The 17,823-nt window shown below is 49.3% G+C and overlaps 1 protein-coding gene across 2 annotated transcripts in view; it reads right to left on the reverse strand.

Annotated features, from left to right (window-relative positions):
* Positions 1 to 2,753: 2,753 nt before the first annotated feature.
* The window catches only part of LOC127586353 (RNA-binding protein Nova-1-like), a 186,547-nt gene continuing 171,477 nt past the window's right edge, over positions 2,754 to 17,823 (reverse strand). For both annotated transcript variants that reach the window (XM_052044244.1, XM_052044245.1), the window contains exon 4: positions 2,754 to 14,402. In XM_052044244.1, coding sequence (XP_051900204.1) covers positions 13,389 to 14,402 — 1,014 coding nt within the window. In that variant the 3' untranslated portion in view covers positions 2,754 to 13,388. The remainder of the gene's footprint in view (positions 14,403 to 17,823) is intronic.

Consider the following 17,823-nt stretch of genomic DNA (forward strand, 5'->3'; position numbering starts at 1 on the left):
GTATCTCCATTGCTGCAACAAGCACTAGATTAAATACAGGCAGGGGGCTGCTGGTGTCTGGGGGCAGAGAAGGTGGAACAGAGGGGCAGAGTGGAATCCGGCGCGCCCAGAACCATTCCCAGAACATGTTCAGGTTGTAGACACCACCTTAAAGCAGCGGACGTCCCCGAGGTGTTTCACAGGAACTTTCCCAGGTGCAATCTGACACTGAGCCACATGGTGGAACGGGCGATCTCGAGGTTAGTTTTAATGACCACCCGAGAGGAGCTGAAAGGGTTTAGAGAGGGAATTCCAGAGCTCAGGGCCCAGGCAGCTGAAGGTAAGGCCGCCAAATTCAGGGGTGAGGAAGAGCCCAGAGCCAGAGGAGTAATCTTGCAAGGGCACCTCTGGTGAGTGGCTGTTCCCCACCCTGTTGGCACTAAAGGGGCTCAAGGCAAATGCATCCCTGCAAGCATCACCTCAGCTGGGTGTGCAGAGTGAGAGGATGTGCAGAGCATCCATCTCCATCTCTACTCCCACCAAACAGTTCACAAACAACAAGTCTTCCCACTAATTTCAGATTTAGTGTCTAAAGACAGGGAACAAATTTGGGATTTACTTTGGCACCATGTGCTGAGTTTCAGACAGAAACCCTGCTCCTATAAAACAAAGAATCAGCTGGAGGAACTCAGTGGGTCAAGCAGCATCTGTGGGTGGGGATGGGGTGGGGTGGGGGAGTCGTGGGAGGCTAGAGGAATTGTGGACATTTCAGGTTAAAACCCTGAATTGCTTCCTTTCCTCCCACAGATGCTGCTCGACCCGTTGAGTTCCTCCAGCAAATCGTTGGTAGGTCCAGATTCCAGCATCTGCTGTCTGTTGTGTCTCCTGCTCCCTTAAAAGCCTGTCTCTGTCTCAGCCCCTTGTGTAAGGTTCACGGTTATATCTCCCCTCCTCACGCTTCTCCCATTCAGTTAGAACACATCTTTCTCTGTTACACTTTACATCGATTTGGAACTTCTCTACGCTGTCCTGACGATCAGGTTTGTTTGGCACTCTCCAGATATCAAAGACTATTTTGGGGAAAGTTTTAGATTCACAGTACTCCAGTATCAACCAACCTCCAGGCACTGGGATCAGGGATGATATGGAGGAACATTTCCTCACACCAAGAGTGATGAAGATCTACAACTCTCTCCCCCAGACAGTTGTGAAAACATCACAGCTGACGTCGTTAGGTTATTTCTGGTTTTACTATGGGGGTAGGCAGATGGGGAGGGAAGGAGAGGGCGAGAGGAGGGGCAGATCTCATGGAACAGGGGAAGAAGCCCAAGGGGCTGAATGGCCTGTTCTTATGCTACTTTCCCAGTAACTGCTCTCTTATTGCAGGGTGTGTTCCAATCCATAGCCTCAGTACCTTGCCCATTATAATAGGACTAAGCCATTTTGGTAAATCATCATGCCCCTCCTCCCTGTTTACAGCCAATGGCACTGGGTAGTATTTAAAGAGCAGGAGTAACTAATTGCTGCCCTCTCTTGCTGAGGTAACATTGAGGCCAATTGGGAAGACTCAACTGAAGATTCAATAGAGACCAAGTGAATAGCAATGAACCTTCCGTGGCCAATGTAGCACTGGATTTCATTAGGATTCCTGTAAAATGTTTGGCTGTTTGTGAGAAGTCTCATTTGCAACTGAAATTGGGTGCATAAGCAAAGGCTCCAACCGGTCCACTTCATGAAGAGCCAATTCCATCTGACTTCAGCTTATCCCAGAGGTAGTTCCCATAGTGCAGGCCTGCTGAATGCGGAGATGTTGAGCAATTTTTATTCGAAAGGGTTGAGACAAATGTAGGATTGAGGCTGTTGCAAATCAGGAAGGGCCCAAGACCTGGCACAGCCCTGTGTGGTGAGTTGGTTGACCCTAGCGTCTGGGACTCTTTCATCAGCCTCTGTTCCCCCTCATGGGCTCAGCAACCAATGAGGACTGAGCCTGGGAACTTCCCCTCAATAGAGTGCCGGTATTGGACAACATGTTATCCAAGGCAGCCAAAAGAATGCAACTTCTTGCTGCCCACCACCCCCCCCCTCCCCGCCCTACACTGCATTGCAAAGGCTCACACAAGGATACAGGTAATGACAGGGTTGGCCTGACAATGGTCAAGTCCTGGTCATGACCTCTGCCTCCAGGGTCTCGTCCTCTTAGCTGTTGTGGGATATCGCTCCGGAATCAGGTCCATAAACGAAAATCCCGACTGGTCCTTTTACTGAAGAGCCAATTCCATCTCCCTTAGGTTATTCCATTCAATGGAATATTGAAAAGAGGTCAAGCCACTTTCATTCTAACCAAGAGCGTCTAAGAAGTCAACATCACAGTAAGCCTGGAGTCACTTATGGGTCAAATTAGGTGAAGATTTCCTTCCCCAAGGGATATTAATGAAGAAGATAAACTTATTTAAATTACAAATGGGTAGTTTTGTGGGTGTCATTACTGAATCTAGATGGCTAGTAGTCCCTACAAGAGCTTGGATCTTTTAGTTCTTCCTGCATAGGCTGGGTATTGGGACATCCCCCGTTCCCTCAAAAGCCATGAGCCTGACTGCACCCCCTCTTTCCCATCTTCATCTCCCCTCCCCACCACCCCCAACCGCCCCCCTGCCCAATACAAGGTTGGCGCTCACTCAGGACAGGTGAATGAACCGGTTAAAAGGAACAGAAGGGGGGTGTGAATGGGTGGGTGGGGGAAAGGGGGGGGGGTGTGAGGGGTGGAGTGTGGAAAATCGTGTGGTTTGTAAGTAAAATGCGTCGTTAGATGGACTGAGATTAGTGATTATGCAAGAAGAATGCGACAAGACACGACAGAAATGCAATGAACGAACCACATTTATATGTTGAATGAGCAAGTATGCAAATATAATCGCAGGCACTGCAGACTTCACAAGGTATACATAACTCAGCATCAAACATACACAATCTATTGAACATCAATGATAAATAGCTATCACCAGGTCAAGTAAAACTAAATCTTTATCAAGATTGAAAGAACTTTATCAATAACAGCATTCCAGTATTCTCTTTATTTTTCTTTAATCTTCTCTCCAAAAATCTGCTCTTTGTTGTTGAAATAAATATCTTTTTTTTTTGTCCTTGTTAAATGCAGCAACAATTCGATGCAAAAGAAACACAAGGAGAGAGAGCAAACTGCCCGTCACCACCCTCCCAACCAGCATCCCCATCACACCTCATCAGGATTATTTACATTGAATTCATGGGGGATTTGACAGGACCTGGAGAGGTCAAGAAAAATGGACAAGCAACACAAGCATTGGAAGAAAATTCCTAAAATATAATCTCCGTCACTGAATCTAAAAAAATGTGTAGATTGCACATATTTTTTTCTTGCTGTATTTCGTGGAAATGACGAGTTGACCCAACTAGGATTTTGCTTTTGATTTCATTGAAACTCAGAATGGTGGCTTCTGAGGGATAGAGTTCATGAGGGTTGAGGTCAGAGTCAGAGGTCAAGCCCTCTGCTTGTCAGTGGATGGGGAAAGGAAAGAGAGAGAGGGAAGTGGAGACAGAGCAAACTCTTGGAAGGTAATGATGCAGTATGTTGAGGAAGATTAAGGTGTGAAAATGGGATTTGCTGAGGCTGTGGAGACAGTAATGAGTTGCCCAATAGTCTGGGCCCTAGTTGAGTACAACTTCAATCCCTCACAAACCAATATGTGACAATGACGTTTGAGATGGGGTGTAGCAAAAGGGGATGTAAGAACAGAAGGTTTCGTCATTCAGCGGAGGAAGCCAAGGCTGACTTCCAATTTGGCACTCTTAAGCACAAGGTTCAGAAAGCAAGGTGGGTGTAAGAGAAAGATAACCCCTCTCCTCACACTTTTCAAAAGCAAATTCTCCTTGATAAACCAGTTGGACCTCAACGCCGCCACTCCCTACACCAGGATTCAGGGAGTGAGCTGAGGGCAGGATTGGGGAAGTGGCCAGTAACTAATGGGACCTACATCAAATAACCTACCGATCCACCAATGGAATGGATGCGACCCACCTCCCTCCACCACTTGCCATCATCACAGAAAGTTCTGGACCCCCTGAGCCTTTGCTGAGTTACCACGGCAACTGTTCCCCATTTCCAATTCAACCCTGGCAAGACCAAGACTGGTTGAATAATGATTCGGAGAGAAGGTGGGAAGCCCAAAGTGGAGGGAGAAAATCAGGCAAGATGCCTGTTCACCTGGTTGGACGACCGAGGCAAGCATCCCTTGTGCATACTTCAGGTACATCGAAGGAACATCTACCAGACTTGGCTCCTCTGGCCCTGGTGGATCTTCACAAGGGCTCAGAGATTTGGCACCTCCCTCTAAGTAACTATCCCATCACGGGAAACTGGCCTGGAACAAGTAGTTTCATAGCAGAAAGCATCACCGATTTGGTTTGACCTCCAACTGCCAATGCACATAACTTGCAGGGACCATAACACATGTCTTTAGCCTAATGCCCACCAATAATAATATTAGAAATATGCGCGCATGTGTGTGTGTGTGTGTGTGTGTGTGTGTGTGTGTGTGTGTGTGTGTGTGTGTGTGTGTGTGCGTTTTCATATTCCTGTTTGGGTTTGTATCACTGAAGCCCAATCACATCATCAACCTGAGTCCAAAATTCATATCCAGTTCTGAGGCCTGACCCCGAGGGTAGGAAGTGCCCCCACATGGAGTTCTCCAACCCACCAAGCCACCTGCCATCTCCCACAACCTTAAACAACACTCCACTAGTTCCCAATCTCAAAGTCATGCACTCCCACAAAGTTGGGTGTTCTGATTTAAGGATGTATCCGACAACAGTATTGAAAACACAGCTCTTTCCAAACTACCAGACCGACCCAAAGGCAAAATCAGGAAGCCCACCAGCAAAGGACTAGACACTGAGCAGTCGGTATGGTGGCGGGGAATGGGAGAATCTGAGGAGACAGAAGAGTTGGTGGCCACGTCAACAGGGTTTGAGATGTTTGTCATGGGTGACCTCAGCTCTATATTCCCTTAATCGAATTCTGTACTCGATGTGTTGATGGAAATTCCGAATTGGGATGGTCGGGAGCCTCCAAGCCCCAGTCTCAAACTCATTTTTCAATTTGCCTAAGGCAGCCTCACACATCAATAAGGCTGGGGAGCCCACCTATTGGAAGCATTGGCTGGGAGGGCACAGGGAGCAAACTATTTATTAATTAGTTATTAGTTTTGAAAATTATGGTTAATCAGTGTTAACTGTATAATGCTGGCTATAATATTAACTGCTGGTTAAGGCAGGTGTTAGCTAAGTAAATCATTAGGTTGGGAAGTCTGTAACTGCTGAGAGACAGCTAACCTGGTTCACCATGAGACAGGCAGCCCGAGGGACTCAATAGCCTTCATGGGCTGAGGAAACATGTAGTAATTAAAACTGGGATACTAAAATACAGCTGGTGATATGTTTCTGTCAAAGAGAATTGATGAGAGAAAGAATCGCTCTTATCATAATGTACATTTTAAGGGGTTGGAAGCAGTTGAAGCAGCCTCCTTGTCCAACTGTATTTACCAGTGTCTTTAGTAGGGATGATTAATCCCTAAAGAAAATCAGCATGTCCCCTTTGACCCTCACCAATTTTTGTCGATGCACCATAGAATGCATCCAATCCAGATGCATCACGGCTTGGTACGGCAACTGCTCTGCCCAGGACCGCAAGAAACTGCAGAGAGTTGTGGACACAGCCCAGCACATCACGGAAACCAGCCTCTCCTCCATGGACTCTGTCTACACTTCTCACTGCCTCGATAAAGCAGCCAACATAACCAAAGACCCCACCCACTCCAGACATTCCCTCTTCTCCCCGCTCCCATCAGGCAGAAGTTACAAAAGCTTGAATCTACGAACCACCAGGCTCAAGGACAGCTTCTATCCCACTGTTATAAGATTATTGAACGGTCTCCAAGTACAATCAGATGGATTCTTGACCTCACAATCTACGTCATAATGGCCTTGCACATTATTGTCTGCCCACACTGCAGTTTCTCTGTAACTGTAACACTTTATTCTGCATTCTGCTATTTTGGACTACCTCAATGCACTGATGTAATGAAATGATCTGTACGGATGGCATGCAAAACAATGTTTTTCACTGTACCTCAGTACATGTGACAATAATAAACCAATTTACCAATGGGGAGATGATAACAGTGTGCTTCCTTGCCCAAGCCAAACACTGAACCTCTGTCTGTCTACTAAACAATATCTAGCTTCTGCTTTATTTTTAAGACTGTTGCTGCCCGTTATCCCCATTGTAAAACTGTTACTCTTCTTCCTGTGGGAGATTATCCAGGAAGACCCACGGGCTACCCAAGCTGTTGGATGGTAATATTTATGCCATTAAACTAGATTTTCCAAGTGGAGAAGTTGCTGGGTCATGGGGAGCGGCTGGAATGACAGGGGTGATGTAGACAGAACCAGTGCTTGACCCCTCGCCCAAGCTCCCGATGGGAGCAGATCAGAGAGTCTGTCTGAGAACACTGCCTCCAGTCAGATTGAGCATCAAGCACCACAGGTTCTTGGTACGGGAAGAGACCGTTCAGTCTTTCCTGTGTGGACACTGTGAAAGAGCTCTTCAATTGTTGAATGCTCCAACAGAATTTTTATATGTTTCCCTATCATCAAGTAAGAATTTAGCTCACTCATTTTTTCTTCAAGTGTATCTCATGTTCCTAAAACATCTGTCCATGACCTGCAGAGGCTAGGGGCACTTCTTCTACCCTCCAAACAATTGAAGAAGCTAATGGACACTGTGCGAGACCATCCCAGAACATTTCCAAGTAAAACTGTCTTGGGCCTGTAGCCTTCTCCTCAACCCTCAGAAATCTTTCATGTGATATTCCAGATGATGTGCTCAATATCCCAAATATAAATTCTGTATGGAGTTATCCTGAGGGTTATTCCCTTGTCTGGTCCAGTTGGCATGGCTGGATGGTTTTCTGGGATTAAGAGGGTGGATCGGGATTGTCTGATGTGGGCAGAAAGCTGGAATACATTTCTTGTTCCTTAGGCCTCAAATTAGTACTATGAATGTTCACTTAATGGATGGGAAAGAGCTTCAAATAGCCAACCAAAGGGCTTAATCACAGAAAGGGGGCAGAGTTTGATTGGGGGGGGGGAAGGGGAAGTGGTATTTGGTGACAAGGCAGCTGGAGGAGAGAGGAGCTGGGAGACTAGGAATGCTCCAATAGTGCTGTCACTTACAGGAAGTTGGGGTAAGCGGTTTGTTACAACACTAACAACACAAGAAAAGTTAAGAACTCAATGCACCTCCTTTGCAACTTCAAATGTGAGTGAATGCAGGCTGCAGACACACAGACGACACACAAAGTCCCTCAACAGGAAGTCAAAGTGCAACTCTGAATATCCTACATCATTTCATCTTTCCTCCATCTGAATAAAAACAAACACATTACACTTTGAATTTTCATTAACATCCTCGCAACGTGCTGGGTATTTTGTTCAATTGGCACTTGCATTTTCTTGCATTAGAAAAAAAAATCTCACTTTGAAAAATTCTTTTAAACTTTTCTTTAAGAAACTCTGCATTAATTCTGGCAACTAAAACTACATGCTTTCAAACTGTCTAATGAGAGTTAATAGGCCTACCCTTTCTGAGCATGTTTGTGGAGACTAAGCAGAGGTTAGATGGCAAAGGGTTAATGGAGAGGAGCAGTTGAGCCGGTTTAAGAGAGCAAGTGCCAAGCTGAAAGATTGGGATTTAAACCGATATGCTGTTGAGTAAATACTCAGGGAGATTGAGGGAGGGAGGGAGACTGAGATGGAGGTTTCGGACAAGATCAGATATGCCAGAGTGTGGGATCAGAGTGCATCTGCATGCGTGTAGATTGTTCACGAGTGCGTGTATATGCACGTGTGTGCGTGTGTCCATGTACACTTAATCTGTCCAGCACGGATTGATCCCCAGTTGCCTTGGTTCCCCTTGTCATTGTAGGCAGACCTTACATTGGCAAGTCTATGGCCATTCCTACCTTAAAGTAATTCACTTTACAAGACCGGCACTGTATGCCAGCCTCAGGGATCTCTCGAGATCCACTCCTGAACAAATAAGCCCACACTCGCCACCACGCTTAAGGAACCACTTGCCCTCCTGCCTTTACATTGCAGGGCTGGTTCAGGACCAGGGACAGCTCCGAGCAGGACACAAGAGAGGGTAATCATCGTAGAGTCACAGAGCAGAGAAACAGGCCCTTCGGCCCACCATATCCATGCTGACCATCAGGCACCCATTTACACCGATCCTTCACCACTCACCTACACAATAGAGGCAATTTACCAGTCTTACAACCCACACATCTTTGGGATGTGGGAGGAAACCGGAACACCTGGAGGAAAACCATACGGTCAAGGGGAGAACGCGCCAACTCCACACAGACAGCAACTGAGGTCGGAATTGAACCCGGGTCGATGGAGAGACATTAACAAAATGGTTACCAACAGGTCTACCGTTCCACTGCTCTTTTGATAGAGGTCACCTGTCCATGGGAGGTCAAAGATCTCAGAGGCTTCATTCACGCTGTCTTGCCTTTGGAACCTTGCATCTCTTGGGCCTGCAGCCTTCTCCTCAGTCCTCGGAAAACTTTCAAGTGATATTCCAAATGATGTGCTCAATATCCCAAATATTCCAGTTGGAATCTCTGCCATCTTCTTGGGAAATCCTGGTGGATCAGCTCTGAGCACCAGCAGCGAAGATCTGGGAATATCCAGCTTTACTTGGATCTAGGATACGGTAGCGGTAGGCTGGAGCTCATTCGCTTGCCATAGCAACAGAGAAAGACTTCCCCCATTCCCCTTGAGCCTGATTGGCAGGAGTGTGGTACCCCTCTCAATGTGACACTTAACTGACACCCTTCCCACAAATGACACACCTTTCCAGCAGGTGTTAATGAAGCCCTTCCAAGCCATCTAAAGGCAAATCCAAGAGTACACTGCAAGGATCTTCATTGGAAGACTCCCTCAGAGTAAAGCTAAGGTGAACATGAAGACCCTGGGTTAATGTGTGGAACTAAAGAACCAATGGAGGGGGGTGGATCTCCTTGATGTCTCAGCCTGAGTCTCCATCGGTCAAGTCAAGACTCTCCTGGTGGAACAAACCCGACAGGATCACCTTTGACAGGGATCCCAGGAGATGTAGAAGCCTGACACAGATCAGCACAGAACTTCTCACTCTATGTCTAATGTCTCCAAACTGGCAACAGCCCTGCATTTTGGCCATGACCTCAGAGAGGAGGTTCGAAGGGCTGAAAGGCCTCCTTCTGTCGCTTTGTTCTAGTAGAAGAGACACTGCCAGGGGTCCTGTAGTTCCTCCTCAAGTGTTGACCTGGGACACGTCTCAAGTTCCAACCAGGTCATAATGGCCCAATTCTCTTTTGGTTTAACACTGGCCCGCCAACCCCAGACTGGTGAGGTGGTGTGATGAGGGAAGCAAAGGTTATTAGAAGGGACAAAAGTTAGTCTTCAGTGGAATTCCTCGGATGACACCAGGTAGCACTGGGATTCCACCAGCTGCCTGCATGGTTACCCACTGGATCAGGTGGTACATGGTGCCCAGCATGGGAGAACCAGTCAGCGACTTGGAAACAGGGTGATCCCATGAAGGAGGGAGTGAGGAAACAAGTTGGTACGGAATTCTTGATTGAATGAGGTTTGTCTTCTCAGGTTCTTTTCCAGCACGATCCCAGCACGATCCTGGGAGATATAGAGTCATACAGTATGGAAACAGGCCCTTCGGCCCAACTGGTCCATGCCGACCAAGATGCCCTTCTAAGCCTGAGTTTAGCTCATATCTCTCCAAACCTTTCCTATCCCCGTACCTGTCCAAGTACCTTTTAAACGTTCATGTACCTGCCTCAACCGCTTCCTTTGGCAGCTCATTCCATATATGGACGATGCTTTCAGTGAAGAAGTTGCCCCTCAGGTCCCTATTAAATCTCTCCCCTCTCACCTTAAACCTATGCCCTCTAGTTCTGAATCCCCAACCGTTGGAAGAAGATTCTGTACAGGCATAAAGAGATACAGAACAGAAACAGGCCCTTCAGCCCACCAAGCCTGTACTAACCATCAACTGCCCACTTACTCTAATCCTACATTAATCCCATTAACACTTCAATTCTTTGGCAACTGTCTCTACTGTGGCCCAATGCTGGGCTAAATGTGACTATTTCGTGGGCTCCCACTCTGAAACATCACTAACTGCGCCTATCTCCACCATCTCCAACCAGGAACATCTCAGCCTTAATGCAAGACAGGTCAAGGCCTGAATCCCACTGGTGACAGGATAGGGGGTCAAAATCAAAGTCAAACCTAAATCATAGACTCCTCCTCTCCATAATTCCCTCCCAGAGCAGGAGTTGGCAGCGGGTGATACTTTCTTGAGAGCGACTAGAAGAGGGAACTAAAGTTATGTGAAGGAACTTCAGGGTCTCAGGCTGATGGGGCGGAAGGAGAGAGCTTGTTAGTATTTTGCTGAGGCTGTGGTTGTGGAATGCAGATTCGGGGAGGTGAAGGAGGTATAGTTGGGACACGTGTTCCATTTAACACTCATGAAGTATGATGAGTCTACACGTGTAGGAGCCAATGCTCATTCTTTATGTATGTTTAATGTGTTCCTCCAACAGTAGGCAGGCTTAAATTCCTGTGCACCCACCCAGTGCTGGAACTGAACCTTTTCCATTGGGAAGATTCCTGGAGGTGTCAGTTCATTAATCCTGTAGACCCTAGATATCCAGGAGCATTCCTGACCATCTTTCTCTGTAGACCCTGGTCTCACTGACCATCTCCTTCTGTGGACCCTGGTCTCCATCTCTCTCTGTGCAGCCCCAGTCTCTAGTATCACCTTCATCTGTGGACCCCTGGTCTCTACGACCACCTTTGTCTGTGGACCACCAGTCTCTACGAGCATCTCCTTTAATGGACCCCTGGTCTCAGTGTCCATCTCTCTCTGTGGAATCCACTATCTATTATCAAATCCCTTGTGGACCCCCATTTCTTGCAACTTTCTCTCTTTCTCTCTGTGGCCCCTCCCTCTGAGGACATCTGATCTCAACTACTTGTGGAGACTCCTGATCTTGGTAATGGGCTCCTCATGTGGGACCTCCCGTCTCTGTGCCCACCTGCCTCTCTGGCCCTACTGTCTCCTTGACCATCTCTTTCTGGGGACTTCTGATTTCAGTGACCACCTCCCTCTGTGGATCCCTGGTTCCAGCATTTACCCTGGTGTTATGGTCAGGAGCCTCATGTTAAGGCTGGGTGTTAAAGCAATGACACACACAGAGGACTCGCCAGCCCTGGTCACCATTGGGAAAGGCTATCCAGAGCCAAAGACTTGAGATGGAGATCAGCCATGGACTATTAAATGGTTCAACTCTTTCAAGGGACAAAACAACCTATTCTCTTCCTTGCTGCTACACTTCTCCCAGCAGGTGTTTCCAAGCCAAAACCGAACAGCCTAAAGACAGGCCATTCAACCCAACAACTTCCTGCTGGTCCACACAGGGCTCCTCCCACCCTGTCTTAATATCCCATTCTTCTCTCCTGTATATTTATCCTTAAAGGCACCTTCGCTGTTCACCTCAACCATTCCCTGTTGGAACGAGCTCCACATTCCCACCTCTCTGGATAGGGAAGTTTCTCTTGAATCATTTCTTGGATTGCTTAGTGGTTGCCTTACTTAGATTGGAGGGCTAGGAGGGAGAACTAAGCTCATGGGATCAAACAGAACAGCTCTTCTGAGTACAGAAACAAAGGGCAGAATGGCTTCTAACGAGCTCTTACTGTTTTAAAGGTAGCTGCCTCTTCTCTGACGGGAAGATCCCCAGCTCCTGCAGCCTCTCCTGAGAGCTACAAACTCCCAGCTTCAAGCAAACCTACTCATTTGTATTAATGAGCAGATGAGATCCAACGCAGGAACAGCAAATACGAGAAAAATCAACGATTGCCATTCGAGGAGGCAAGAAAGGGAGGCCCAGGGAGATAGTCTCCTGGGTGAGGGTGCTCAGCTTCAAACACGGACAACCACTCCTGTGTTCACATGGGGTGCAGAGCAGGGTTCCAACCCCTCCAACTTCGCCCTGGAGTCTCCGGGAGTAAGGATCAATCTGGAAACCTCTGGGAGCGTAAGCTCTTAGGTCGAGTTGTGCGTCCTTTTGTATACCTCTCGTTCAAACACTTTGATTTATTGAGTAGCAACATTGGTTGATGATGAAATATTTCCAGTGGGTAAAGGAAGAAGAATCTGTTTGCCTGGCCAGTAGGAGAGAAGGATCAAGCGATCAATGGTAGGTGAGTTTGTGAGGGAGCATTGGGGGACACGAGTCATGTGACAAGTCTCGAGGAACATGTCCAAGTGGAGGCGTCGCCCCTAGAGAAGGGGATGGGAGGTGGGGTAGGGGTATTCCAGAAGTGCTCAGGTTCACCCGGTGATCTCCGACTTTGGGGAGGGGGTGGCATTAGTTTTGGGGGTGGGGGGGAGGAGGTTTTCAGCCGCCAACCCACTGCACTGTGTGAATGAGGAGGGAGTTTTATTCAAGTCCAGAAGGTGACAAACACTCAGCTCAACAGGGGGGCAGAAAGGAAGAGGCGGAGAGGTGGGGCGGACAGTGAAGGGAGAAGAGGTGATGCCAGAGGATGGGCAGGAGATTCAGGGCAGGGAATCAAGGGAGACAGGAGAGGGGGAGGAGGGACGGAGGGTGGGGCAGAGGGGAGGGCATGGGCGAGGAGGGAGATGTAGGAAAGGGAGGGGAGGAAGGCAGGGGGAGGGGAGAGTTGGGAGGGCAAAGGAGAGTTGAAGGAAGGAGGGGAGAGTAGGAAGTAATGGGAGGGGAGGGATGGGGAGGGGAGGGGAAGGAGAGGATGGAGGCCCAGGGAGAGTTAGGGAAGCGGGAGATGGTGAGAGAGGGTAGGGAATGGGAGAAGGGGAGAAATAGAGGAGGGATGGGCAAGGTGGTGAGGGAGGACCGGATGAGATGGTGAGAACGTTAGGAGGGAGAGTAAGTGCTGTGGAGGGGAGGGGGGGAGAAAGTGCTGGGGAGGAGGAGGGGGAGGGGGAGAAGGGTTAGAAGACAAGGAGGGGGATCAGATGGAGGAGGGAGAGACGGGGAGTAAGTTCTGGGGGGGGGGGGGGGGGAAAGAAACCCAAATCAACTGAAGACATGGTCTCCAATGGAATCGCAGTAAACATTATTTACATATACACAGATCTCTGACGTTTCATATAATATATTAATACAAGACGTTTTAATTAGATCAAGTACTATATAAGCCCCTTTCAGTTTTTTTTTAAAAAAACGGACACCTGTCTTTCTGCCGCCGCAGCCCGCTCCTGGTTACCCGACCTTCTGGAGGTTGGCGGCACGCACTCCTTGCTCGTAGGTGATCCTCTGGCTAATTAAATACTGGGCCGCCTGCGTGGCGGCTGCCGTTCCGGTGATGGTGACCTTGCGGTTCCTCGTGCCCGGGATAAACTCGCCCTTTTTGGAGATCTGGATGCGGGCGCCAGTCAACTCCTGGTACTCCACCAGCGTCTTCCCGCCCTTCCCCAAAATGGCGCCCACCAGGTTCTCGGGCACGGCGATCTCCACCACGTCCTTGGAGCCCTCGCTCAGCTTCTCCGCCGCCAGGATGGAGCCGGTGGCGAGCGGCGAGGCAGCGCTGAAGTAGCCGTTGCTGGCGGCGGCAGCAGAAGCAGCCGCCAGCGAGCCCAGCGAGAAGGAGCCCACCGTGCTGGCCGGGGCGTTGGTGCCTGCCGAGGCTTCGTTGGCGTAGGAGGCCAAGAGGTTGGCGGCGGCAGCGGCGGCGGGGTTGGCGCTGGCCGCCACGGCCGCCAGGACGCCAGTGGCAGTGGCTGGGTTGAGGCCCAGCCCCAGGGAGTTGGTGTTGTAGCCGTAGCTGGCCAAGGTGTTGAGGGCTGAGCTGATGGCCAGCAGGTCGTTGCCGGTGAAGCCTGAGAGTCCGGCGGTGAAGCCGGCCACCCCGGCCAGGTTGGCGTGGCCCAGCAGCCCGGCCGCCGAGGCCGCTGCCGGCAAGACCTCGGCCGAGTTGGCGTAGGGCGAGCCGGTGGGGTTGGAGTTGGCCACCGGGCCCGAGATGTTGGCGTAGCTGATGTTGAGGCAGCTGCCGCTCTGAGGGTCCTCCTGGATCTTCTGCACCATCAGCTCCACTGCCTTGCGGTTCTGCTCGGCCTCGCCACTCACCGTCACCACCCGCTCCTGCAGGTTGATGCCCTCTGGCTTCTGCGACAGCTGCACCCAGGCGCCCGACTGCTCCATCACCGCCTTCACCGTCGCTCCTCCCTTGCCGATGATCAGCCCTGCCGTGCTGTTGGGCACGATCAGCTTCGCCTGTGGGAGTGAAGCACAAAGACAGCAGGCACATGGTTAGAGGCTTCCCCCGGTGTGACTCCTTCCCAGGACAGGGGCTTGGCCGTATCGGCCAATCACGCCACCTCGACCCGTCCTAGCGCAGACATTCCCTTTGTTCTACACATCCCCGCCTTCGCTCCTATGGAAAAGTTATCAAAGTCAAGTTTATTGTCAGATGCACAAGTACATGTGTGCACAGGTGCAATGAAAAACTTACTTGCAGCAGCATCACAGGCACATAGCATCAGATAAGCAGCATTCACAAGAAAAAATATAAATGAAACATAAATTATACAGAATCTTTACAATGCAAGATGTGGCGCCGGAGCGTGGCGACTCGTTGCAGGCTGCTCTCTACAGATCTACTCATTACCCTTACTATGTTCTACACTTTTAAACTTAAATTCTATGTACCTCAATGCACTCTGTACTAACTCAATGTCACTGCACTGTGTAATGAATTGACCTGTACGATCGGTATGCAAGACAAGTTTTTCACTGTACCTCGGTACATGTGACAATAATAAACCAATACCAATACAATTAGAACAAAAAAAAAGCAAAACAAAGTCCATTTTACTGCAAAGTGATCAAGGTGGTCATATGCATCCACATACTTATAGCTTTTAATCTATTTTTAAGACCACTCCTCCCCTAACATTCCCCTGACAAAATATTTGGTCCCTTGACCAAATGCTGTAGGGGTATCAAAAACAAGAGGGCGTCAGTTTAATGGAGACACAGGAGACTGCGGTTGCTGGAATCTGGAGCAACAAACAATCTGCTGGAGGAACTCAGCAGGTCGAGCAGCATCCGTGGGGGTGGGGAGAGGAATTGTCGATGTTTCGGTTTGAAACTCTGCATCAGGACTGAGAGGGGAGATGGCCGGTATAAAGAGGAGAGGGGGAGGGGGTGAGACAGGGGCCAGTGGGTGATTGGTGGATCGAGGAGGGGTGAAGGATGATTTTCTTTCTGCCGCCACCTATCACCACCCTGCCTCCGTCTCCCAACTCCACCCCTCCCCGTCCCTCGCCTGCCCATCACCCTTCACCCCTCCTCGGTCCACCAATCACCTACCAGCTCCTGTCGTGCCCCTCCCCCTCTCCTCTTTACACCATCTCCACTCTCAGTCCTGATGTAGGGTTGGGACCAGAAACGTCAACAATCCCTCTCCCCTCCCCACGGATGCTGCTCGACCCGCTGAGTCCCTCCAGCAGATTGTTTGTTCTGCCGGCCCACCCACCACGTTTGTGCCGACCACGCTGCCAATTGAACCTGCACAGGATCCATATCCCTCGCAATTTTCACTCAGTTTGAGTCATGGAGGGAAATCAGCACAGGCTCTTCAGCCCATCGAATACATTCCAACCACCAACCACGCATTTACACTAATCCTATATTAATCGAATTTTTTATTCTCCCCACATTCCCATCAACTCCCCCCAGATTCTATCCCTCACCCACACATCAGAGGCAATTTACAGCGGCCAATTAACCCACCAACCCACACATCTTTGGGATGTGGGAGGAAACTGAAGCACCCGGGGGGAAACCCATGCGGTCACAGGGAGAACGTGCAAACTCCACACAGACAGAACCTGAGGTCAGGATCGAACCTGGGTCTCTCTCTCACGGTGAGGTAATAGCTCGAACCGCTGTGCCACTGAGGCACTGCTTTTGCTTGAACCCACAACACTGTCCCAACTGAACTTGGCAGTGGCTGGGATTCTCAGTCGCAGAACACAGGGAATTGGTGCAGCAAAGACCCTGAGAGTGAACTCCTCGAGGGCAGCAGAGAGGAGATCAACTCCTTTCTTGGAGAGCTTTCCTCTGATTCGAACATGTTTTATTTCCTCTTCATTATCCTGGGCCCACTTTTTTTGGTCTAGTTTTTAAAATTATCAGAACAAAAACATATTAAAATATTGTACTCCGTGCCCAGCATAAAGCCCCACAGTCTGCACCAGTTGCAGAAGGTTTTGAAGACACTAGCAGGTACAGCATGCCTCCCCTTCAGGGAAATCCAGGCACAGGCCACACACCATCCTGATTGGAAATACATCCCCGTTCGTTCACCGTCGCTGGGTCAAAATCCTGGACCTGTCTCGCTAACAGCATTGTGGGTGTACCCCCACCTCGTGGTCTGCAGCAGTTCAAGACGACTATCTTTTTAAAGGCAACAAGGGAGGGGCAATTAAATGCTGGCTCAGCCTGCAAAACCCACATCCCTTGAATGAATATATTTTAAAAAATGTGACTAGGGAGAGGGGCAACCCATGTGGCCAGTCCCCAACCTCACCCTGTGATGCCCTGTTGCCTGGATTATGTTGCAACTTCCCCTTGGAATGGGTGACAGGGCAGTGTAGAGGGATCTCTATACTCATGCATCTTACACATGCTGTCCTTGCCTGGGAGTGTGTGATGGGACAGTGTAGAGGGAGCTTTACTCTGCACCTAACCTATACTGTGTCTGCCCTGGGAGTGTGTGATGGGAACGTTTAGAGGGAGCTTACTCTGTATCTACCTTGTGCTGTCCCTGCCCTGGGAGTGTGTGACGGGAACATGTAGAGGGAGCTTTACTCTGTACATAACCCATCCTGGGGACAGTGTAGAGGGAATACCTGAGTGTTTAGTGTGACACTGAATGCCTGGGTTGAGAAAGAATTCCCTTCCCTAACACCACTATTCCTGATATGAACTTCTTGACAGCCTTTCCAGGTTACGGACCTTTCTATGTCTGAAAGCTCTCGGATTCACAGATCAGTTAGTGGGGACGGGAAAGGCTAAGTGCAGAGTTAAGTGTCTCCAGGAGCCTGGGAATTAGCTCTGCTCTTACCAAGTGCTGCCACTGGAGGGAGCATCAACACTGGGGATCACGCAGAGATCCACTGGCAGATGGAGCTCTCCCTTCCCAGAGTTATTAATTAAACTGGGAATGCCACTGGCAAGCCAAGGTTGGAGGGAACTGGATTTTCAGAAAATGTGGAGTTGGAGAAGATGCCAGTAGAGGCAAACGGTTGGTTTCGCACCAGGAAAGGTAAATAAACTCACCACAGGTTGTCTGTCTAAACTGTTCACTGAACTTGGAACTAGGATCTGCTCTAGTGTAAAATTGCAACCTGTCCCGATTGCGCTAATCCAAACCCAGCCTGACCTGAGGACCTTTTTGGTGATGCCCCACCCAACATGTATGTTTGGTGGAAGGAGTGGAAGGAGTGTTTGGGTTCCTGGAAGGAGGGAAGGGAAGCACTGAAAGGGCAGTTGCTGTATCTCCTGTGATCATGCAGGAAGATGGTCTATCTGCAATGGCGACACTAAACATTGACTGGGTGACCACTTTGCAGAACAGTCTGTGAGGACGGCCCTGAGCTTCCAGTCACCTGTAACTTTCATCCTCCAT

This window comes from Pristis pectinata, chromosome 35 (assembly GCF_009764475.1).
Source record: "Pristis pectinata isolate sPriPec2 chromosome 35, sPriPec2.1.pri, whole genome shotgun sequence".
Lineage (NCBI taxonomy): Eukaryota > Metazoa > Chordata > Chondrichthyes > Rhinopristiformes > Pristidae > Pristis > Pristis pectinata.